Source organism: Falco naumanni, chromosome Z (assembly GCF_017639655.2).
Source record: "Falco naumanni isolate bFalNau1 chromosome Z, bFalNau1.pat, whole genome shotgun sequence".
Classification (NCBI taxonomy): Eukaryota; Metazoa; Chordata; class Aves; order Falconiformes; family Falconidae; genus Falco; species Falco naumanni.
Window position 1 is genome coordinate 11824493 of NC_054080.1, and position 25242 is coordinate 11849734.

The following is a 25242-nucleotide window of genomic DNA, read 5'->3' on the forward strand; positions in this document are numbered from 1 at the left end:
CATCTTCTTCTTGCCCTCTGCCTTGTGATCAAATACACATTAATGAAGTCCTGTGCTGTGCAGCACTCAGAAAGAGTGAAAATGTGTCACTTCAGCTTGGATCCACTTAAGAAGTGGTGGCAGAAAGGTGGGGTCAAGCAGCCATACATAAGGAAAGTATTGGGCAATGCTGATCTCTCACATTCCAAGAAATATGGTCCAACAAACTGTGAGCAGCTACAACTCTTTCTGTAGACAGTTTTAGGTAACTATCCCAGTTCAAAAGTGTTCATCTTAGGTCATATCACAGGTTATTTTTTTAATCAAAAGTGAGAAAATAAATATGGTCACATACATAAAATAGAGAGCAAAAGAGGGAATATGCCTGCACCAGAATAAATCATGTCAGTAAAAGGAGGTTTGAGTTAAAGTAATGGAGAATCTAACCCTGATTCAAGTGCATCCCAAATCACAATCAACACATCTTAAGGAGTGTGTGCCATTAAGTATTGGCAAGAGAAACGATAGTGCGGAATGCTTACCACCTAGCAAAATCAGTTTATTTTCTGAGCATCCTGTGTATTTTATTACCTAAAGCCTCTGGGTTCCCCCAGAGGATATTGCATTGTATCATGCAATAACGGTAGAAAGCATGGATGGATATCCCAAAGTGTTATAGGCAGGAGTGGGCAAAGTACCCATTCAAGAGAAACTTCTAACACAACTGGTTGACTGCCAGCTTCCAACAACCGTTTTCAGTTTCATTGTCCAGAGTACAAAAGCATTAGAAAACACTTAGTCCTCTAATTATTATTGCATATTTATGGTTATATCCTGTACTGTAATTTCTAAAATGAAAGTCCATATCTGAGAAATGTTAGGGAAATCGAGGTGAGGGGATATCAAGATATATTTTTAATTAATCTTTACTTGCTTTTGCAGAAGTGGATAGTAAGAGAATTACTGTTTCTCTTTTAAATAGATCTGTATGTTTTACAAATAATTCATGTGCACTTCATGTGCTAGGAAAGCTGTTGTGGATAACAAGAGTGAAAGTTGTTCTTGATGACATTTGAAATGCTAATTAATACCTAGGAAACTATGGTTTGTTGAAATCATTTTTACATGTTTTATTTTTGTGTGTATGTCCTGTATTTGTCTTCCACAGGCTGGAACAAGAAATACAGAAATTAGAAAGTGAGGAATCCCAAATATCTGCCAAAGAACAAATAATTTTGGAGAAACTGAAGGAAACTGAGAAATCCTTCGACAACTTGCAAAAGGTATTAAGAAAAAAAAAAAAACCCACAATGAAATACCACACCACCATGCAGGCACAGTTTGAAACCAAGGTAGACTTCTGGCATTGTTTGAAAGCAACAGTTCTAATTCATGCACTTAGGGGAAGATTGAGCGTGGTTGCAGAGCATGTATCTCAAACCAGGATGAACAAGGCTAGAAAAGATGTAGAGGTGTCAGATCTATTTTGGTTGGGTTATTTGGATGTGCCCTTCCACTCCAGCTTTTTTTAAAAAAGGGATTTCAGAGACTATCTCCCTAGCTTATCTGCAGGGAAACAATGTGAGCTCTCATCCCCACTGAAAGACATCAGCAGGATCCTGAAAGGCATCTCAAACTTCCCTGCTCCCAGTGGCACCCAGAGATAGTGGTATTCACTACAAATGCCACTTCTGAACATTACAGCCTGCAACAAACAGCAGAGTTCTCTTTTTAGTTACACCATGTCCCTCTCCCTTAGCCTATAATGGCACCTAAATCTGAGGAGCCATATCCCCAGTTACGCATTTAAAAAATTACAAAGAACCGTAAAAGCAAGCCTAGCCTAAATATCAATACTTCAGGCAAATTATACCCACAATATAGAAGGTTTAACCAAACATCTTATTTTTTCCCTTCACAGAGTTTCTCACACCAGGATGGGGGTAAGTGCCTTTTTATTACTGTATAGCTTTGGGTTTAACAATAATTTTACTATAGGTTTATTGCAAAGGTTTACAGAGTAGGGGGTTTCTTCATTGTATGTTTCTGATTTATTGCTAGAACTATTACTTTTTTCTTTGGAACTGTAAGCACAAACCTCACTATTGTGGTGAAACAGTACTCCTTTGGCAGAGCTCCACCTCTTCTTATGTGCAACCAAGGGGAAAGAACAGCACGGATTACTTAAAACAGACATTGTACAACTTCTATGTTATTGACCCCCTTCACCACATGATAGCCCTGCGCTGCAGACTCCTTTCAACCTCTCTGTAGTCAGTCTTCTTCATTTTATGCACTCATGCTCTGCCCATAAACACTTAAATACAATAAGGACTATTCCTAACATGCAGGAACAACTATTAAAATTAGATTACTTTACTGATGAATGACATTCTTTGCATGAAGATTCTTACAGAAGGAAAACTTTGCATGGATGGATGAGGATGTAATAACTCCTAGTTTATGAACTCAGCGTCACACTATGTATGATCAGGCTAAATACTGAACTATAAATCTAGTTTTCTGAGTGAGCAAATAATATGGTTTAGTCACAGGAAGCTGGAAAGACCCTTGTAGTGCCTCTCCAAGACCCCTAGGACCCAGGAAGGATATCATGCTGATCCATTTGCAGATGAATCTATGCTCCACACTCTCATTCTCAGTACATGTCTTTGAACTGGCAAGATTAAAAATACTTGAGGTCAAGACTACCTCCTCCAGCTGCTGACAAAGCTATGCCCAACTGTACTGTGAGTATAGATGAGGAATATGTAGGATGATCCTAACATTAAGGCACTGGGATACAAAAGAAGGTTAATATGTAGCATATAAGCTGACTTGGAATTTTCTTTTTGAGATGATAATATTACTTAGTAAGAGAGTTTTCTTCTTAATTCAAAGTTCTAGTTCTGAAAATTTCACTTCTGTTAGCAATATAATCCAAGTTTCACATTAACTCCCACTGGAAAAAAAAAAAAAAAAAAGTCCCAGATAGGGTGCTCTGCTTACTCTTCCTTCCTCCTGGAGCATTTGAAATCAGCTACCACAAAGTAAATAAAGATCCAGAATGGCACATATTTTGTACCTATGAAGAGTTTCACCATGGTTGTTGGCAAGTTTCAAGAAAAAAGGATGATACAGAAATTAACCCCCAAAGTGTGCAGGAGCTTTTATGACTCCTGCAAGATACAGTCTGCCTCTTTAAGTGTGTTGTCTTAAATGGGAACAAAAGGAAGCCCCTAGCAAGTACAAAGTGGTGGTTTCCCCAAAGGTATTATATTGTAGCAATGTAGTATTTCATTGGGTTCAAGAAGAACCTCACTTGTCTCCAGATTTTGCCTGCTTTCAGGGGTTCCCTCCCTCACAGACTGAGCCAGGCAAGGATAGCTCATGGTTTCTGAAGGGTAACAGAAAACTGCAAAACTATGCCAAAGACAGGAGAGCACCTCTGGAATAAGTGTGCAATCAGAGGGAGCAGGGGTTATAGCTAAATTAACCAGTACCTCTTCTTTTCCAGGCCACTTGCTTTATATATCTTCTCTCTTTCTCTTGGCAGCTGGTCCTTGTGGGCTGAGGTGGGCTCTGGTCATCCTCTAAGCAGTACCATACTCTTCTTCTCTAGGGATGACCAAGGCTGCAAACTGCCCTCTGAGCCCTCCTACTGTGAGCACAATGTGATTGTATATCTTCACAGGGTGAAAGCTGAGCAAGTCCTTTGTTTTCTGCCCTTTGACAAGAGTCTTGAGGGTAGCTGATCAGAGCAGGAAGAAAACATGTACATAGCTAGCTGTGAGCACTTTGGTACCATAGATTTTTCCTTCTTTTAGAAACATATAGGACTTGCTTTGTTGCAGCAGATCAGCCATCTGTCTAGCAACTGTCTGTAACACATGCTGTGCAGGGAAATGGTAGGAGCCATTGGGCACTACAGGAAGGCTGTGTAAAACACAGATGAAAACCAACATCGACCTGTCGGGGCAATTTCTTCATTTGCTGACACATCCTGAAAGACTTGGGAGTCCATAAATATCACATTAGTTTGCTCTTTGTCCATCCCTCCCTTTATTCTAAACATTACCATGGTACAGGAAGTGATTTATTTTACCATTGTGTTCCTCTGCATGGGTTTGTTCCATATATATATGTGGGTGACAGAGCTTTTGAGTGTGCAGAAAGCACTGCTATGGGGAGTTCAGAAACCAGAAGGGTCCAGATTAAGGCTGCAAGGGAAGGGGACAAGTGGTGGTGAGCACTGTTGGCTGGTCAAGTGATTCTCTGAGTCCTTCCAAGCCTTCCCAGAAAATAGCTGTGTTTAGCAATAAGCATTTCTGAGCCTGAAGTCATCCAGGCACAATAAACACAAATCCCGTGTTTTCCAGGGTATGAACACACCTTGCCTTTGTAGATCACCCTGTGAGAAAAAGCAGAGCAGAAAAGCTGAGGCTGTGGGCTGTGGCCCTGTAACCTGCAGTCATGCTCCTGCCAGCTCCTTGGTGGTTTGTCACTGACAAGCTCTTCATTAAATAAGGCCTGAGAGATGCTAGGAATGGCATCATTTGGTACTGCTCTGGTACTGCTCAAGACTGCAGTGAAAACCAGGCATGCTGTACTGCTATGCTGCATGCACATCATCATGAATAAATGGAGAGAGCTCTCACTCCACGTGCGCATGTGTTTATGGCTCAGTGTATATATAAAATAAAAGCCACATTAAGATCTGGTATAAGTCCCTTGACTGCTGAATTTGCCTCAGGGGTAAATTCATCCTCTGCAATCTCTGGCCATTTGTATGCAAACTACATCCTGCTACTTCAGCCAATATACAGAAGCCACCATTAGAGTAACTACATTTTGCATAAGCCTCTGTTTGAATTTGGTATGTATTAGCATATATTTGGTAAAGATGTGGCTGTGGAAACCTAGCCTGGCCTGGATTGTTTAGCTTCCAGCACATTACTTAGAGACTCTTCCGATCTTGTTTTCCTTCTTCCGATCTTGATCAGCTGTGCAGCCCGACAGCAAAACAGATGAGCTTGTCCTTAGAGGAGTCAAGTACAGATCTTTGTAGAGTACTTTCCACATGTCCTGTAAAAACTCATCAGCAATTGTTTTTCAATTGTAGAGTTTAAAGTAACTTTTTAATTTGGTCTGCATCTATGGTTGCCACAATTACAGCACCTCTGATCACTTGAGTAAAAACCATTGATCGCCATCCTTTGGGTGCAGCCTGTTAGCCAATTTCCTACCCATCTCACAGACAACTCATCCAATCTGTATCTTGCCAGCTTGTCCAGGAGAGGGCTGTGGGAAACAGTGTCAAAAGCTTTGCTCAAGGCCAAGTAAATGGCATCCACTGCTTTCACAATGTCAACAGAAGACGTTATTTTTTTGTAGAAAGTGATCAGGTTTGTCATGATTTGCCCTTGGTAAATCCATGCTGGCATTTCCCCATCACCTGCTTCATTTGATTTGTAATAGTTTCTAGGAGGACTCATTCCATCACTTTCCCAGGGGCTGAATTAAGACCAATAAGACTCTTTTTTTCCTGGGTGTTCTTTTGGTCCCTTCCTATAGATGTGTAGGATACTTTCCCTCTTCCAGTCATCAGGGACATTCCCTGATCTCTGTGACGTTCAAATATTATAGGCAGTCTCCTTGCAACAATGCCAGGCACTTCTCTTGATGCCCTAGATTTCAACCAGACCCAGGGATTTATGTAGAATGAGCCCTTGCAAGAGGCTGCACGCCAGCCCTTCCTCCACTACTGGTGGGTCAACACATGAGTCATCATAGCTACTTTGTCTCGTGATCTGGGATACAGCTACACCAGTAAAGACAGAGGCAAAGAAGGTAATGAGAACATTTACCTTGTCCACATTGTTAGTAACTAGTTTCCCTGCCCTGTTTAGTAATAGCATATGTCTTCCCTGTGCTTCTGCTTACCTCTTGCAAATCTGAAGAACCCTTTCTTGTTGTACTTGACATCTTTGGCCAATTTCAGTTTAGATGAGCCTTCCTGACTGCAACACACCCTAGCAAGGTTCTTGTAGTCCTCAATAGTTATTTGGCTGCCTTTCCATAGTCTGTATGCTTCTGTTCTGCTTTTAATTACACCTAAAGGCTCATTGTTAAGCCAAAGTGGTATTTTATTCAGCCTTCTTTCTTTCCCTTTGTAGACGATGAAACATTTTTGCACTTTCAGCAAGCGCTCTTGAATAACTCCCAGCACTCAAAAGCTCCTTCGCCCTCCATGGATGCTTCCCATGGAATCCCTCACAGCTAAGTTCTGAACATACTGAAGCTAGTTCTTCTAAAATTTGGGAACTTTGTCCTACTACTGGTCTTCAGTAGTAGCCTTCAGCTCAGCAGGATCTTAAACTCCACAATGTTGTGGTCACTGTATCCAAGGCTCTCACTGGTAGTTATGTTGTCAAGTAAGTCTTCTGGGTTTGCGAGCAGTAAATCTAGCAATGTGCTGATCCTAGTCAGCAGGCCCAGCATCTACAGTAAGAAACAATCCTCAGTGCATTCCAAGAACCTGATGGATGGCTTGTACACCAGTTTATTATTTTTTCCAATAAATGTCTGGGCAATTGAAGCCACCCATGCGGACCAGATTCTGTTGGCCTGAGACTTCCTTGAGCAGTGAAAGTGATGTTTTGTCAGCTTCATCATCCTGATTGGGAGGTTGGTAACAGACTCCTAACATAAGATCCCCCTTGGTGATGATCCCTCTAATCTTCATCCAAAGGCTTTCATTCAATAGAACTGGCATAGTCTCCAGAGCTCTCCTCTATACACTCAAATTTCTCTTTCACATAAAGTGCAACTCTACATTCTCTTCTTCCCTTCCGATCTTTCTGAAATTGTTTGTACCCATCCATTATAGTCTTCCCATCATGTGAGTTTTCCCATCAAGTTTCTGTGATTCTTGACATTTCTCAGGCTGGGCACAGAGCTCTAGTTCCTCCTGCTTGTTGCCCAGATTACATACATTGGTATACATGCACTTGAGGTGGCTGAACTTAGGGTTCTTGCCTTTGCAAAGGGTTGGTGAGCATTCCCTACAGGTTTTTCAGGTGTACTCATCCACCATGTTGCTTATGGATATACAGATGTCAGTTGTGGAACCTACCCTCCAAGTTCATTAGTTTAAAGCATGATTCACTAAGTCAGAGCCAGCCTATTCAGCCTTTAGGAAAGTTTCCTGCTTGGTCTTACAAACATGGTAGGAGGGTCATAATTTCTGTTCTGTAGCTCCATGGAGCCCCAGGGGTGTTTGCAGGTGGAACAACCCTGCCCTGGGAGCCATTATTTGCAGAAGAATTACCACGGATTTTACTGGTAGTCAGAATTTGTAAAGATAATCCAGTCCTTGGAAAATAAGCGTGTCTGACATTTGGCCACAGGCATCTGTGTGGGAACTATTCTGAGCACTTGAACATCTGGTTTTGTGTAAGCACCCTCAAAGGATTGTTTTGCCTCTTATGTTTTCCCAATCACTTGTCTGATAATATGGAAGAGTGCCTTGGTCCTAAAACACAGTTCTAAGTAGTACAAAGAGCCACAGGACATGTTTTATGGCAACCTTAGGTATTAATAATTCATCCAAAGTTGAAAAGAAGATATTGAATGCAGTCAGTTCAAATGCTTTAATTTATATATGTCTTACTTCTCACGAGAATGAAATGCTAATTTGCATCTCATCAGCTCCTTGTAAAATTGATCTCTTACATCCTTTTTAAAGGTGCTAAATGAAACAAACATTGTTGCCAGTGAGATAAACGGGAAAAAGCAAGTTCATTGGGGGGGCGCGGGGAAGATGGAACAGGAACTGGCAGAATCAACCAAGCCCCAATTTCTTCTAGTCAAATACCCCATTTCTGACAACAGGGTACCATCACTTGCTTCAGAAGAAATAGTACATGAGAATCCCACCCCCACCACCTCCACCCTGGTGTTTCCTTCTCAGGACAATAATGAGAGATTATCAGGAACCCTGAAACTAATTTTTTAATATTTTTTTCTAAGTAACATCCAGAGAAGTTTCTGAACTGAGTCAATGTTAACACCTAACACCTAGGTATTGTCTCCTGATGCAGAAGCAGAAAAAAAACCCCAACTTACTAAGGTCTACAGACACATACATCATCAAAATTAGAGTTTCACCATCTAAATGTACAACCAATCTTGCTTACTGCTAGACGTCAGTAATGCTAGGTGACAGAGTGGTCAGCTCAGTTCCCTGTACAGGCACTGGGGAAAAACAAACACTTGCAAAGGCTTTTTGCCACATGAAGTGCCCTGGGATGAGAACTGTACCCTATCCATGGGTCTTTCACAGTCTCATGGACTGCAAAAGAAGTCAGGATGACTATTTAAGCAGCACAAGTCTGCATTGATTACAACCATGAGTGTACAAATACATCTGTCACTCAAGTAGCTGGAGGAGTGCGTGCTGAAACTACTGTTACAGCAGTACACTCTACGGAGTGAATAATTACTGAACTTCTGCCATTTCCAGAGCACAAAGTGTGTTCTTATTCTGGCCCAGAAACACAGTCCCCACTTCTTCTTTCTTCTGAGAAATTACTTCAGTTTTCAATAATGGCCTGATCATTTGCTGGTGATATTTCCCAGAATAGCAACAGCAAACATTGTACCAGTTTCTCATCAGAGGCAAGAAACCCTGCAAAAGAAAGCAGCAGTTGCTGGCCACTGCTTAGTCAGCTGTGTCCTAAACAATTATTTCTTCTAGGCTCTACTTCTAAAAATAAAAAACTTCGAGGAAACAGTATGCACTGAAAATATGTAAGTCCATTTGCCAAGCCTGCCATTTGTGCACTGAAATATGAAATAAAATAATATTTGCTTGAACAAGGTGGGTTTTTTCAAACTCCTCTGTTACAGACTGAACTTCTATACTAAATTCCTGGCTTTCTAGAATGAATTTGCATGTGCCTCTGTGGCATCCTCCTCTGGCACAGGAAGGGGGAAAGGAGACGTCCTTACTTGAGTCACCTACAATGCTCCATGGAAGGATGGAATATCTTCTTGAGAACTGTGATTACTGTCTTCCTGCACCCAGCAGCACTAGTGGCCACTGCACGCTATTAAGTAAAAGCTGCCATTTCAATAAAACCATCTCACTAATACCAGGCCCAATTTTCCTGCCAAAGGAGCAGATTTGGGATTAGAGGTGGCACACCATGTCTTTGCTGAGGATGCTGCCAGGTGTAGGGTTTTTTCTGGTATGGGTGTTAGCCCATAGGGAACGTGATGAAAGCACCTCCCTTCACCAGATGCAGTAAAGCAGCCTACAACAGGACATTTCATTTTCACTCTCGCAAGTTCACTTTTGTGATCTGCACTGGTATTTTTCTTTCACCTGCTTATATAACAGCGAGAGGCACCAAGTAAGGCAGATTCTGCCTCCTACCCTGACACATGGACCAGGCTGTACTGAGGGCTCAAAGACTTAAATTATACATTATACCAGCAAAGTACCCTTGGAGGAAAATGGAGGTTTTTTACACCAGACAGGATCTTATATTTGAACAGAAATTTAACCACTTCCATACAAAACTAAAAACACTTCCAGCTGATAAAAATGTGATTTTAATTTTTTTTTTTTTCTTTTTTGTTTTGGTCTGGTGCCTGAACTTCCAGTCAGTTATTTGCACATCTCTGCTCTGAGCTCTGCTTTTATCTCAGCCCCTGAATCCTTGCAGAGTGATATATGCTATCTTGTTATATTTAACCCTGCCCCAAAACACCTCCAGGTAAATAACTGTAAATGTCTGTAATGTATCTTGTAAAGAACGTACTTAGCTTATGCTAAACAACCATAAGCTTATATGTAAAACAAGTCAGTTCCTTTAAGATTGCTTTTTACCAGTTCAGGGTTTGTTAATGAATGATGGCACTGCAGAACTGACAGGTGCTCAATACCTACTTGAAGGTCACGACAGGCCACCCTATCAACATCTACACATGATTTCATTATTAGCTAAATTTCAGCTTTAAGAACAAAAAACCAAATGCCGGTTCAAATATATCGGAAACAGACAGCGCAAAAGAGCTGGCCTTTCATCCCATTCAATCAACACCAGCATTTTTGGGCTTTTATATCTCTATCTGAAATGTCATGTATTCTGGGTATCACATTAGATTTGTTCCTTACCTTCCCTGCCTCTCCCCTCCATTTTAAAGGTCACAGACTTGATAAATCCAGAACCTCCTGACAAATAATTTTATGTGTTCAACTGACATAAGGTTTGAGTCATCTGGACCCATTCCCTCCTGCCTCAGCTAGTCTATTGAACACCAATCACACGACGGTGACTTTGCACTTTGTTTGCTTTGATCCGATTATCTAGTACAAAGCTCCAGTGACTATTGTCAGGGCTGACAATACTCTGCTGTCTAAGCAATGAAGCCACTGGGGCTCGTAGCACGAATCTAACTGTTTCCTGTTCTCTGACACCAGATGCAGTAAATTACATTTACTCCCAGATCCCTGAACTCCCAACCCTCTATTCACGAACAGCAGATCCAGTTCCTGGGTGGGACGGAGCAAGCAGAGTAGCTGGTAAGTCTCAAGGAACAAAGTATTATAATACCAGTCCAGTAGCCATGAACTTTTTTTGTTATATTACCTTAATAGGCCTGGTGTCCAATATCATTTAAATGCCAGGAAATGCTGCTTGATTTGTATTTTGTAAATAAGTCAAGGCTTTTTGAGCAGCAATGAGTACTCTCAAAGAAATGTAGTTGAACTACTTACAAGCAGCATAAGAAACTCATCTGGGGTTTTTTTGCGTGGAAACATTCAGCTCTTCCCATCTCTGCTGATACAAATACATGGTATCTAGGCCAAGGGTTTGTCTCGTCTGTTGTAGCCATGCAACTCTCATTAAAATGAATGAAACAGAGAGACACTCACAAGACCCCATACATGCTTCAAATGTTTATGTAATTTTATACTGATTTGTATGCCATTCTTTCTTATTGGGGAAAAGGTGGGGAAATTGTGGCATGTTTTGTGCTTGGAGTCATACAAAAAATTTTCTAATACTTATTTTTCAGATTGAGTATGTGTTTTAAATGTAACAACATGATGGTTGAAAGTTGTAAGTTTTTCTTATTTTCAATATCCTTCTTTTCTAAACAACGTATTCCCTATCTCAAGACCAGATTGCTGGTGGCTATTTAAGAGGTATCCCAAGGAGTGGGAATGAAAGGTGTCTTACGTGAAGAACAGGTTAACAAGCACAGCAAAGCAATGTCTGCAGCTAAGAGACTGTGCACACCTACAGAATATGTCATTTTGTTCAGAAGCCATTCCAAAAGCTTTCCTTCCATGAATGCTTACCCTCATCTGTCTTAAAAGCAAGTTTCCCCCTGTGTGTTTTGTGCCATTTTGTCAACACCAAAGAAGCAATAATTTCTTTGATTCTTCAGCTGACCAAGAAGCCTTGTTCATGTGGTCCTTGGTAAGAGTATCATGTGCGTGCAATAGGTTAAACAAAAGGTAACAGTGTATGTGCTCAAAGATAGACTGTAAGCATACATCTTTAAAAATCTGAAAGTATATTGAGATAATTTTTTTTAAAGAACAGCCTCTGAATCCACATAACAGGCAGAAGCTAGATGCTTTTGTCTGCATGTTGGGATCTGGTTTTTGTGAAGCACTGCATCATTTTACACTGTAATTAAAGCTTGTGCAGAAAACTTGTACTCATGAATACAGGTTGTCATCTTCAAGTACTGCTTTCAGTTTCAACTCCATTGTCAGATAGTTTTGTATTGTGTTAACAGAGTTCGTTTTGTAGTAAATAAGCTCTGCTTAAAGACATTTTAGAAATAAACATTAGTTCATTTTTCAGCTACTTTGACAAGCTGGGCTGGTAAATTTTTCTGCAGAGAACAAACAGTATGCGTACAAGCAGATAAGCCATGTTCTATTACTCCTCCCATGGCAATGCATTTCACTAGTGAACAGCTTTCTAAGACACTCATGTATGTTTACGCATTTACCTGCACAAGTAACTTTGATATGATACCTGGGGCAGGTCATAAACTACATGTAATGCCAATATCTAAAAACACTACTGCTGAAGCCATGGTAGAAGAAACTAAAAGAAAACACTGACAGTGGCAAATGCTTAAGCAAATTAGCCAAACATAAAATACACAAGGACCAGACCTGTTAATTTTCTAGATCAGATCAGCCAGCGGGACAGAGTCTTCCAAGCAATACTAGAACTTTTTGCCCAAAGTCTGCCTAATAAGTAAGATGTTGTTACTTGTCAGTACTCCATACCATTGATAAAAAGATGCATCCTACAACTCTTCCTAAATATGGCCAGGTCCATGTGATTTAACTATCAGATTTTCCCTATTGGCTTCTGAATTCTTAATTAAGGCCCATTAAACAAGCCTTCTTTTCATGCACACTACTCAATAAAATTAGTTCGTCAAAACAAGGAGGGTCTGGCAGATTGCACCCTCTCTTGCACTAAAAATATGTGCAATAACATGGCATTCAACTATTTCACAGGAAAATCAGTAGCCTTTATTGAAAAGTCAAGCCCCGGACAGTATTTTTATTTTTCAAAGAGGAGAAGCACAGGAGATCCAGGGTTGCTCAGGATGCTGCTTTTCACCAAGAAGGTAGCAGATAGCCAGTCAGTAGGCTGGCAGTGCTCTCTGTGCAGGGCTGTGGTGCTCAGAACAAATCAAGAACCACTGCCCATCAGAGATGATTGTCTGGACATACTGTTGCTCTCTGATAGTTCAGCTTTACTTCAGTTCAGCTGTCCACCACTCAAAAACATGCCAGTGTGGCAGTTATAGCATCTTCCCTATAGACTAGCCAACCTCTATTTTTACCTCTGTAATGTGGGAAGTTATTCAACAATATCTGCCTGAGCACCCCTGGCAAGATCAAGTGATGTTCATAGCCCACTCACCCACAGCCCAGAGGCCAAGGCAATAAACAAAATTCCTCTTCCTTTCCTCCTTCCCCTAACATCCACCCAAGAAACTGCACCTAGAAGGGAATCAATTCCAGAGTGTTAGTGGTGGCACCTGCATCTTTTTGTTTCAGTACCTCTATAAATTAGATTAAAGGTTTCAGGGCAGAGGTACTTGCGTGAGACTTGAAGGGCACTTGTCTACCAGCTCCTGTGCTAGGATGGTCCCAAGTAAGTAATCCATCCCAGCTGCTCTCTGAGCTGCACCACGGTGCAGCCTGCCACAACTTCTCAGAGCAACCTGCTTCAGGGCTTAATAGCTACCAGCCCTGGGGTGACAGCTTTTTTCCTTATTTTCAGCCTATATAAATCTCTCCTGTTTCATTCCATGCTGGCTGCCCCTCAGTCTGCTACCATACAGCTGAGAGCAGAGCCCAGCTCTCACTCCTAAAGCCTCCTCCTGGCTGCTCAGGCTGCTCTGGGATAGCCAGGCATGAAAATTCCAGCGTGGCGAGGAAGATCAGAAAACTGACATCCCTACTTCATTATGGAAATGGGTATCCTGTGCTCAGGGTCATGACAGCTATGGACACAACGGGTCCATAAACCTCCCCAAAGCAGTGGTAAAACACAGTCCTTAGGCATATTCCCATAGTTTGCAACGGCCAGGGTGAGGTCCCTGGTTCTGCAGCCCACTCCAGCCTTCAGCAATGCCTTGCTCTCAGAGGTAGCAATGCTCCTTCAGCCACTGGCAGCTCTATCCTCCTGCTCAACGCAAGTGTTTGTGTGGCATTGCACTTCACCTAAACAGCCCTGCTGGACTGACCAAGGTCTGAGCAGATGCACACAGTATGTAGATGTCCAGACCCTGCATCTGGCTGGGCTGCCTTCCAGACTGCGTTCCTGGGTGCCAGAGGAGATAACTTCAAGGGTCAGTCTGCAATACATGCAATACATTGCCCACTAAGCAACACATGAATTTTCTGTCTAGAGCTATAAGGGGAGTCATGATGTATGTCATGATAAACTTCCCATTGATGATTAAATACTCTGCTTTAAGGATACAGAAGAAAAATTCTACTATGTGTGAATAATAAGACTGAGGGAATATATTAAAGTAAGAGTAATTTTTAATCATGATTTAATAAATACAAGCATACCACGCTACATCAGTTCTCGGGCAAGGATATTCTGTACTCACTTGAAAATAAGTCAGGGAAAAGAAAAAACATGTCAGTTTGTAGTGTCTGCAGGTAAGGCAAATTGTGATTATACCATTGAGGTTCATTGGTGGATGTGGTCACCCTAAGTTTCACAAACACTTGTCACTGACTGTGGTAATTTGTAATTAAGTGTCTGTGGATGTCTGTCGGGGAGCCAAAATGTCTTCATCTGCATAAAAGGAATGCTTAAACAGATGTCTACTTCTGGAAAATCTGTGACACCTTTGCACATTTTTCTTTGAAAAGCTGCCTAGTGAGATGACATGGTATCTTAAAATGGGTGTTACGGCAGTGTAGACTGCTTGTCTATTCCTACTGTGTGGTCTCCACAGTCTTCATCTTGTTATTGTTTCCTTCTGAATCACTAGAAAAGCTTCTTTGCTATCTTAAAGCAGCATCCCTCACATGCATTTTTTTACCAGTTTTTTCATGACACTTTGAAAATCAGTTCATTATTACTTTTTTCTTCAACTTTGGCAACGATGCTTAGGGCCTAATTAAAATAAATGAGGGAGCACTTCTTGGCCATTTTGTATATTCTCTTAATCTGCAAGCAGAGGTCATGGTCAATGCCTTGGTGTGGAAGCTGAGACAGCTGCCTTGTCATGCGTCTGTGGGAGAAATCATCCCACTCCTGTGTGATTTTGTTTTCCTACCTGTAGAACAGGGGTAAAAAATGTTTCTTCACCTCTCTAAAGCATTTTGAATACTACGGGTGGAAGAGTTAAGCAAGAATGAGCGTTGATAATAAAGCAGTCCATGTGTTACTTGCAACAAACAAAAGTTATTACCACCTAACTGGCAGTTTGAGGGCAGAGAAGGAAAAGAGACTAGAAAGGTTCTTGGAGTTTCTCTCTGAATTTGAGGCAAGTTCAGAATGGAAAGGTTGTGGGCAACCTGCATGCTGTCACCTCCGTTTGCCTAAAACACACCTAACCCAAGTGCTCTTGGCGCTCCTAATTGATCAGACATCTCCACATGGTGTGAGCTGGAAGACTAGGTCCTGTTTGCTACAGGTATGCCTAGCCTCCAGGTGCATAAAAAGCTGTGGTGTAACAACCATCGCTGTCCACAGAGTTGCATCCCACCTCTAACGCAGAATGCTTGGCCCTTTAGAAGCAGGAGGTAGGAAAAGGGGCACAGTAGTTTTCTTTGTCTATTTGGCAATTAACCATTCACTGGCTTTTTTTGTTGTAACATGCACTTCCTCTCTTGTTTTCATTCAAGCTTTGTGCACCATGGAAATTAATGTGGAGAAAGACAAACAGACAGGAGAGACCAAGATTGTCTCTGCTTCACCTATTGGCCCAGATGAGGCCCATCAAAGAGGATTCAAAGTCTATGATGATGGTACCAAGGTAGTCTATGAGGTTCACTCTGGTGGCACAGTGGTAGAAAATGGAGTACATAAATTAAGCTCAAAGGACGTAGATGAACTTATGCAAAAAGCTGGACAATCAAATGTAAAAGGAGGGTATGAAACAGTGACTGTGTCAGACAGAAATGTGGTAGCTGATGGAAACCTTAGCCATATGAAGGAGCAAATGCTCTTCAAGGAGGCAAAGCTGGAAATGGTACACAAACCCAGCAAAGGGCATGCTGTGAACCCTCATCCCCAAGATAAACCCTGTGGTGGCAAAGCCCCAGAGGCCAGTGCAGAGCAGCCAGTGACAATGATATTTATGGGCTACCAGAACATTGATGATGAGGAGGAGACGAAGAAAGTGCTGGGCTATGACGAGACCATCAAGGCAGAGCTCGTCCTGATTGATGAAGACGATGAGAAGTCATTGCGGGAGAAGACAGTGACAGATGTCTCCACAATGGATGGAAACGCTGCTGAGCTGGTCTCCGGTAGGCCCTTGTCGGATACGACAGAGCCCTCCTCTCCCGAAGGGAAGGAAGAGAGCCTGCCCTTGGAAGCTGCCCCAGGTACACAAAAGAAAAAGCGCTGTCAATGCTGTATTGTCATGTGAACACCTCCTCCTTCCCTCCTCCAGGCAGCTCCTGCTCCATCACTTACCTAGACCTCACTGTACTTCTAACTGCAATACTGTGAACTGGAAGTGAATGCCTCCATTGCCTTGCAGTTGGGTTGCTTTGCTTTCTAGTTCTTCAGGAAGAGGAACGCATGGTTATTTTCCCATCAGACGTACTATTCGGGGTTTGGGGAGGGCATGGGAGTTTTTTGGGGGGTTTTTTGGTTGTTGCTGATTTGGGTTTTTTTTTTTCCTTAATATTGCAGAGTGAGAGATAAATGGGAAATGGAACAAATGTTTTCATATTTATTTGATTTAGATATATAATATATATAATATATATAATGAAAACACTTTTTACATTTTTCTTTGGATATCTGGCGGGCTTGATCAGATTCCTAGGATTTTGTGGGAGTGTTTCACAGCAGCCAGATATGAGAGCCTTAAAAAATGTTGCTTCTCTTTTTTAAGAAAAATCACATTTAAACATTATTTTATAGAGCCGATTTTTTATTTCTTGGGGGAAGACTTAGATCATTTCACTGTTTTAATTAGCTAAAATTCAGACAAGTCTTTCCAAAAAAAGTTCACATAGTTTTGTTTCATAGTAACTTTCCAGTTTAGTTTGCAGTGTCAGAAAAACCCATCAGCCATTTCTGCTTATTGGTGATACCAAAAGTGGACCTTAATTATTCTTTCTAGAAAATGTATGAATGATGATTTTGCCTTATATAAATCTTCCAGATTACAGTATTGTATGTGTACTTCATCTCCCCAAATTACAGTTGAAATTAACTTGACATGAAAAAGATGCAGCTGTCACACCAACTGAAATGGAGTCACTGATCTAATTACTTGCCTTTCAGTAACTCTGCCAATGTTTATACATGAAGTTTTCCTGCTGAACTCCAGTAGATAAGATAGTGTTTTCTATTTCCTTAGAATATAAATGAACTTCTCTCACAGTCTGACCCTGTTCCCACTGGATTCAGTGACAAAATTCTCCGTCCTGGGAATGAGGGCAGGGCCAATTTTATTTTGTAATTCTTAGGGAAGCATAATTTCTCATACAGTGTACCTCCAGTGCACCTATGTAATGGCAGGCAATGGATCTGATCCTGCCCTGCTTACCCAGGTAAAGCTTCCATGGAGGCCCACTGGAGTTTTATTGGAGCAGCTGTTTAAGGTGAAGATCCTACTGCTGCAAGGCTAACATTTTCAGAAACCGCTGGTGGTTTTGGATGCTCCATTTTCTGGTGTGGCACACTTCAAAGAGGCCTGATTTCCAGTAAATTTTTCCTCATCAGCCCTCTGAAAATCAGGCCTGTTAAAAACAACTCAAGGTGAAAACATAAAAAGGTGAAGGCATCCAGAATCAGTAGATGTTTCTTTGTTCCTTGGTCCTTTGATTCTTCTAACTACAATGAAAAAGCAGCCAGCTTTTTCATGGTAATATATTATGAGCCTGATTCTTGTCTCACACCAGTTTTGCTTAAGTGTAGCTTCACTTGTTCTGGTGGAGTTGGTCTGGATTTATAACTACAAAAGTGAGATTAAAAATCGGGATTTATATTTTCTGATAGTGCTAAAAAGTACTGAAGATTATTTTGAAGTGTCTTTGAAACTATCAGACCAAAACCCAGTAACAGCAACTGAAAAACAAAATTTAAAAAGTAAAAAAGAAAAACAAAAAAACAAAAAAAAAAAAAAGAAAAAAGAAAAGAAAAAAGAGAAAACAACAAAAAGCCTCTTTTCAGTCTGAGGTGGTTCCTATGGTATTTCTGTTCTTTCTTCGATGGTGCTTTTACTGCATTGTTAGTTCAGAGCATCTGATTAAACAGAGTTCTTGCTCTGTACTCTTTTCTTTCTGTGCCAGTAAAAAAGACACTTGTCATGGTGGTGGTAATATGAGGCACACTGAAAACATACACAGACAAAAAATGCAAAAAGTAGTTCCTGTGTTAGGTCACTCAGCCATCGGTATGGAGCTGGTCGATGTAACTTTTTACCACTGCCCAGATGACAGTCAGGAAAAAAAAGCAAGCAGAGAGCAGGAAAGGACAGCCAATCTGTACGACACCTGCAGAAATTTTGCTGGCCTCCATATCTGCTTCAGTGGCCTGGCCAGATTAATAGACTTCCTCACACTCCTTCCACCTCCTCTGGAGGCTTTTGGATGGGAGAAGGACCAAACTCACCCACAGAAGCTCTGCACATCATCTCTTGACTCAGGCTTAGGTGGTTAAGTTTTATCAAAGAGAGGAATGGCTGCAGAGCCCCATGTTGTGACAATAGGTCTGATGGCTGTTTGTTGGAAAATAGCAACCCATGTTTTGGGTTTTTTTGGTTGGCTTGTGTGTTTCTTTCCTTTTTTTTTCCCAGAAAGTCTAAGCATTTACAAATCGCAACATTACTTAAAACAAGACCCTGATTTTTCAACCCTAAGGTGGCCTGGCGAGGCTGTCCCCAGGCATGTTTAGGACCCCAAAGCACTGCAATGTGAAGGGTGAAGCCCTTTCTGTCTTGCCTCTACCCTGGGAGCCGGGCATGCTTTGCAATAGTTCTCTCACTCTGGGGCCTGTTCACTTCACCAGTAACACTTCAAAACAAACCTTTCAGCCATCTCCTCCAGGTCTGGCCAGTCATCTCGTTGCTTACCACCCTTTCCTCTCCAGGTGTGATGTCACCATCATGGTCACCCTGGCTTCTCAGTGTCTTCCCAGCCCAACCTTTTTCCTTCTGCTGCTCCTCTCTCCTATGGAAATTTTTTCCCAAAGACTTCTGCTCGGGAAATCTGGGGTGTCGTCTTTACCCTAACCTACTCTGTCCATGCACCTCTTCAGCCACATGCTCCCGTCAGATGACCTTCTGGTTCAGCACAGACTCAGCATTTTGGGGATGACTCCCTCAGTGGCCAGCTTTGGGAGATGTTTGCTGAGACTGGGACCAGAACATGTCTGGGACCACTGCACCATCTAAGGCACAATGTGGCGGGGAGATGGTGGCAGGCAGGAGTCCAGAAGTGGCCCTTTAGTGGTTAGAAGTAGAGCACAAGCCTTAAACCTTAAACCTGTTGAATACCTACTGCTCAATACTTGTAGCTAACATTTGAGTGCCTAGGAAGGCCAGTGTTTTTTATGTCTTCATATGAACTCCATGGTTAATGGGCCCCGATAGATTCAGAAAAGCTTAAGGTTTGTCTGCATAGGGTTTGTCTTTACGGGTCAAGGGCAGTTCCATGTCTGAGGTTAGGAAAAATGTGAAACAGGAGCAAATCAGTCTGAACTTGGAGGGCCTTAGCTATGTCAGCTGAAACACGCTTACTCCAATCATCCACCTCCACAAGCACAGAAGCCGTGCCTGGACTTCGGCTTGTCCCTTCTAGCCATTAACCAGCAGCCAAGTTACAGGGGAATTCAGATGCGTTAGCCTAAGCTTATGAATGTAAACTGGTTTTCCAGGGCTGCTTTGGGCTTTGAAGGGGTCAGTTCTCCCCTCACCCTCAGATAGGAAGCTGCCTGTGGAAATTCATGCACAATCAGGCGTGAAGGAAGAGGTCCACTCTGTGGTCAAGCAGAGAGAGATTTTTGTAAGGATCATTACAGGCGGGTTTTTTTTGTATTGTTTTAAGCAAACTCCCTGTCTGTTTAACTTATGCCATCACATGTACATTTTCAATTTCAGCATGAGGGGATGCAAAAAAGTAGACTCAGAAACTGGTTCAGTGATAGCATTTTGCCACAACAAACTGCTCGCCTTAACTTTTTTAAGAAAAACAAAAAAAAAAACCTCTTTTCAGTGTATCTTTTCCTAGACTGGGAAAAAGTAACCTACAAAACTTTTTTATATTTTGTATTTTCTAAGTTTCTATGAACTCACTTACCATGTCGTCCCTCGTTTGCATTCAGGGACTGTTTCTTTTGCAAACCACTGAATTTTACTTCCATTCTTTCTTTTTTTTTTAACAGAAGAAAAAAACACAGCATTATGATTAGTGGCTAGGCAATCTCTTTCAATTACAAGAACATCAATACAGAAAGAAAAGAATTACAGGGTTGTTTTCTTTTTTTAATTTCCCGTGGCTGATGTACTGTATGGTATATGTTTACAGAACTCCTCTGGTCTGCCTTTGTGATGTTATCTAAATGAATGACAAAGTAGGTATGATGTGCCATTTGACAGTTTGCCTTAGCACTCTTGGGTTTCCTTCTTCTTTTTGTATCTTTCCTTTATATATTTTTTTCCAAAAAGTGCAGGCTGTATTCCAAAGCTGTATAAACACAACATTATCTTTCAATCCCCAGCAAGAGAAGTGTGCAGAAGCCCCTTCTCCATGAAGCGTACCTCTACTGGTGCAATAGAAGACTTCAGCCCTGCAAACAAAAATGCATACACCTAATTCTGCTGTGCATAGACCTATTTCAGTCAACAGGACTACTCACAGGGAGAATGTGTGTAGGTGTCTGCAAGACCAGGGCATGAATGATTAACAGGGTGTAGTCTGGGTGTTATTTGTGTACCTCTAACAATTTTACGCACTGCTGAGTTTGCCCAGGGTGTTCCAATCCTAGAGGCTAACTCTGAGCACTGCTACTTCTGATGAGAAAAACACAAAATGAAATGGTGCTTACCATCTGGTAGGATCAGTTCCCAAGTCAGCATTGCTATCACGGCAGTGGTATCCACGGGCAAATACTAAGTGGCATTTCCCTGACAGCTAATATATTAGACCCCTGCCATAGCACCTAAGTTCATTACTGATTCTTTGTGCTTAAAATTATAGAGATACAAATTAATTGGAGAAGATAGATAGCATACAGAGTTGCTAGAGAAATAAAAGGTGTTCTACCTTTTTATTTAGTCCAACATCCAAATGGCGTACTTGGAAAGTAAGTGGGGATATAATAATGTAGTATTTTACATTCATGTATTTTTTTAAGGAGTAAATATTTTTGTAATGAGATACAAACCCTAAATGGAGATTGAGTTTCTGAATATCATCCTTCCCATTACGTTGAGCCTTTGAACTTTTTCATATGTTTATGACAATGCTCAGCTTCTTGGGATCTTTTGTAGACCTAACCACAATTTTCTCTAGGAAGCAGGATCACAACACTTTTTAAAGAGTAAAGTTAGAAGAGTAGAATCCAATATACCTGCTATGAACACAGCTAAATGAGTAAATGTATTTCACAGAAAAAAGTGGACCTGTGCTTTCTATAGCTAGACACACTTCTTTATCTAGAAGGCCAACGTGGTAGGCAATAGCTACCTATTTGCAGTAGAGGTATGGCTAAATAGGAGAACTATATGTTTTTTCACTTTGTTTTACTTTCTCCAACATCAGATTTCAAAATCCAAGAGATAGTGCCACTGGAAAGAGTAGAACAAAATCATTTAGACAAAGTAGAGGATTTCCCCACAGGCTGAGCTGTGGTGTCTCTATTTTTTCTGAACTCACTCAGTTTCAACCAGTTCTTTCTGTCTATCAGGAAGTTTAGGATTTGCTCAGATGATGTTTCATGAATCTTCTGGGTAACAAGAGTAAACGAGTTCTGAGCTTAATCAGAGGTCACAGGCTATGACAATATCCAACAAAAATGTGGATTGTAATTTTTGTATGTAAAAGAGTAAGTTGTATAAAATGGCTGAATATATTCAGTTTAGAGTATGAATGGATTGACATCTAGTCCAAAGAGAATATAAATCAAACTTGTAATATAAATTTATAATAATAACTTAGCTTGTAAATAGTGACAAGGGTGCATGAAGTTCTTAAAAATGTCCCACTTGTATTTAAAATCAAACCATTATAAAAATGAGCCTTTTTCCTTATGGGTTCAAAGAGTCTTGCAAAATCTATAGCTTTTTTCCTGTGGTGGCTTCACTTAGGTTGTTCAGTGGGTTAAGAATAGGCCAATTTTCTTAAGGGCAAGCTTGTGAAGAATTTTGAGTCCCTTCCTCCAGTTTGCAAAAGCTTCTTTTATTTTGAGGGGTTTTGCTGTTACTGTATTGCAAAGCTTTCCTGCAATTATTTCTCAAATTCTTTTCAAGGGAGGATTTAGGGGTTTGTTTTAAGAATTAATTTACTTTAGCAACTGAAAGAAAAAAAACTTTTTTTTTTAATTATTTTTTAGAATTAGCTAAGCAACCAAGTCCACCAGTTTGGGTATATTTGTACATTTTTAACTTGCATTGGTATGTTAATGATTCATATCTGAATTTAGACCTTGCATATCTATTCAGTAGGTCTATAAGACCAAAAGACTTGCCCATGAGCATAAAACTAAGCACCCAGGCAGCCCTTCTTAGTTTAATGGGATGACCCAGAAAATTGAAATTTAAGCACATGCACAAATGCTTATATAGGGCCTGGTCTTTAAACAATATGCTACAAGCAAGGCTTATGCTGCTGCTTTAACTGTGTCTTCTCATTCCTTTAATTTGATAGATTTTTAAACAGTGTTGTGAAATTGGTGCACTTTTCTGCAGAGATGGGTTTAGAGCATGATCTCTTTGCTGACTGTGTTTGAAAGTAGACAAATACCCTCTGGGAACTCTCAAAACTCCCAGTGCCTGAAGAGGGTGGGGGCTGAATTTCATACCTGCACACGAACACAACATAGAAGAGGCACTGTAAGTTTTTCTTCCAAAGTTTTCCCTCTGCATACCTCTGCTCCATACTCTGCCAGTTCCCTGTCTCTGTATTTGCTCTCATTCTGGACACCATTGCTTAGCTACTCCTTTCTCTCTTCTTTCTCTGCTTCCCTTTTCAAAGTCTCTTATGAGCAAAGACAGAGGGAAGAAAAGAGAGACTGGAGTTAAAAACCTCACCTCAGGCCTGTTGGTGTGACTCCCAACTGAAAAGAAATTACGGTATCCTGTCCTCAGTGTCTGGACACCTTCCTGCATTTTCCCAGATTCCTAGGGCAGATTGATTGGACATAGAGGAGCACTCTCGCTATTTATTGATCTGGCATCCCATGGGTTGCCCATGGGTTTAGTGGGTTCCACTAAAATCTTACTGTTTAGGTAAAACTGCTGTCTCTTCCCATTCCTATGGGGACACACTAATTCCCCTAAGCCTGTATGAGCTAGATATACCCAAGTTCATAAAATACCAGCATCCAGAAGCCACTTACAGGAGCAGAAGTAAAGCCACCCCATAATTGTCTGGTTGCTATTGGCAGGTTTAAGGAGCCAGGAGAAAATGTGAACTTCCCCACAGACTGATCCAGCACACAAAGGCATTCTCAGTAAAATCAGCTGCCAAGAAGCTACTGGTCTCCCTCCAAGAAAATCTGCTAGTCAGAGAAGCAAACTCAAAAATAAAGACAGTTTTGTGCAGCTGTGTAAAGTCCCAATTAAATGCAGTGCGTAAGCTTTGCTCATTTTAAGCACTTGCTTGAAGTGTAGTACATACTTAAGCACTGTGCTTAGGGATAGATTTCAGGAGATGTTAAGATAGGCTGTATCTATGATTAAGGTGCTTTACTGATGATGGGGGCAAATTTTGTCCCCGTTTTTTTGCAAGTATGGATGTAAACACTGCTTCGGAGCAGATACAGGAGATAAATCTATGAGATAAAAGCTTTTTGCTTTTCCAGTAGCCGCTGGAATCTGAGTGCAGCAAAGGTAGCCAAGAAAGAGAGGGTCAAGACAAAAGCAAAGAACACATTTCTAAAGGTGTCCTGCCCCTCTCGACTACGTTCATTCCATAGATGAAGAATGACTCTTCATAGGGGTTCAAGAAAATGTTGTGTAAAATGCAGCTTTTATGGTGAATGTAGGTTGTGGTTGAGATTTTTTTTAAGCTTTAGTCTCCCACTTTCTTTGTGAGCTAATGTAAATAAAATCCCATTTTGTTGGGGGAAAACTGCTGTGCTAACACTGAATTAGAATTGCTGGGGATAGCTGCTGTACTTTGTAACCTGAAGTGTACTTTTTTGACTGTTATGTTTTTTTTCTTCAAATTAAAAAAATGAGTACAAAAAAAAAACCAACAAAAATAAAAAACCAAGAACACTGCCAGCAACAGCCATGCTGTAACTGTGGCTTCTCTCTTTTTTTTTCTCTGTACAGTATTACTAGTAAATAAATCTGCCTTTTCACTGCGCCTACTTCTGTGTCTTTTTACTGTGTTTCTCTCTAACTACCACTCTTCAAGATGCTCTGTGATCTCACCGACGTACCGCACTGGAGCTGCCTCTCTCACTAAAAGAATTAAAGTACTAACTCCACAGTTGGGTTTTTTTTTCCTTTCCTCCAGTGCTGTGCTGTGCTACTCTGATTGTTATTTCTATTAGATGCTTCAACACATATTAACTCTTTATATCTGTTACTGTCTTATTTCTCTTTTCCTTTTCCTTCTCATGTGATACTTTGCCAAGTACCTGTTGCTCTAGGATCCTGTTGCTCTAGGATCACATGGCATCTTTTCATATTTGCAGAAGATAAAGGATTGGCTTTGTTCAGCAAGGCAGCATGTCCCAGGTCAACTAATTCCCTAAATGAAGAATGTATTCTATATGACATATATAATTCCTGAAAAATAACCACTAAAGAATCTAAGGACTGCCAAAATAAACAGTGTGCAGTTTTCTTCCAGGGCTTATCACAAACAGTGTCCTCTGTATTTGAGGACTGGAAGCAGCTTGCCGTAGTCTGACTTGCAGAGGAAAAAGGAAAAAAAGAAACCCCCCTCATGTAATTTTTTCCCAAGATATTATACTTACCTGAGCTTAGAACAGTGATAGGATGGGTAACATAGCCAGGCATTATAAGCCTCATTCTTGGAAGTTTAAAAATTCAGTTTAAACTCAACCATTTAAGAAACTCATCACAAATTGCCCATTGCTACGTAAGTACCCTCCCTCTGCTCTTTTCACCCAGTAGCCATACAGATAAATAAAGTACATGCACACACACGTATGTATCTGAGCCTTTGCAGTATGGTACTTTTTAGCATCACAGAAGGGAAAACGGCCATGTGCCCTGTTTTGCTGCTTTGTAATTTAGTACTGAAAGTTTTGCAGTATGCAGGGCTTCAGCGTTTGTTTCTTTCCTATTTGTGTTTGTCTGACA

The 25242-nt window shown here is 41.0% G+C and overlaps 1 protein-coding gene across 4 annotated transcripts in view; it reads left to right on the forward strand.

Annotated features, from left to right (window-relative positions):
• Positions 1 to 25242, forward strand: part of PALM2AKAP2 (PALM2 and AKAP2 fusion) — a 271951-nt gene that overhangs the window by 113543 nt on the left and 133166 nt on the right. For 3 of the 4 annotated variants that reach the window (XM_040579708.1, XM_040579712.1, XM_040579710.1), the window contains exons 4-7: positions 1148 to 1262; positions 1901 to 1922; positions 10469 to 10570; positions 15407 to 16111. In XM_040579708.1, the coding sequence (XP_040435642.1) occupies positions 1148 to 1262; positions 1901 to 1922; positions 10469 to 10570; positions 15407 to 16111 (944 nt within the window). The remainder of the gene's footprint in view (positions 1 to 1147; positions 1263 to 1900; positions 1923 to 10468; positions 10571 to 15406; positions 16112 to 25242) is intronic. The other variant, XM_040579711.1, reaches the window with a different exon arrangement.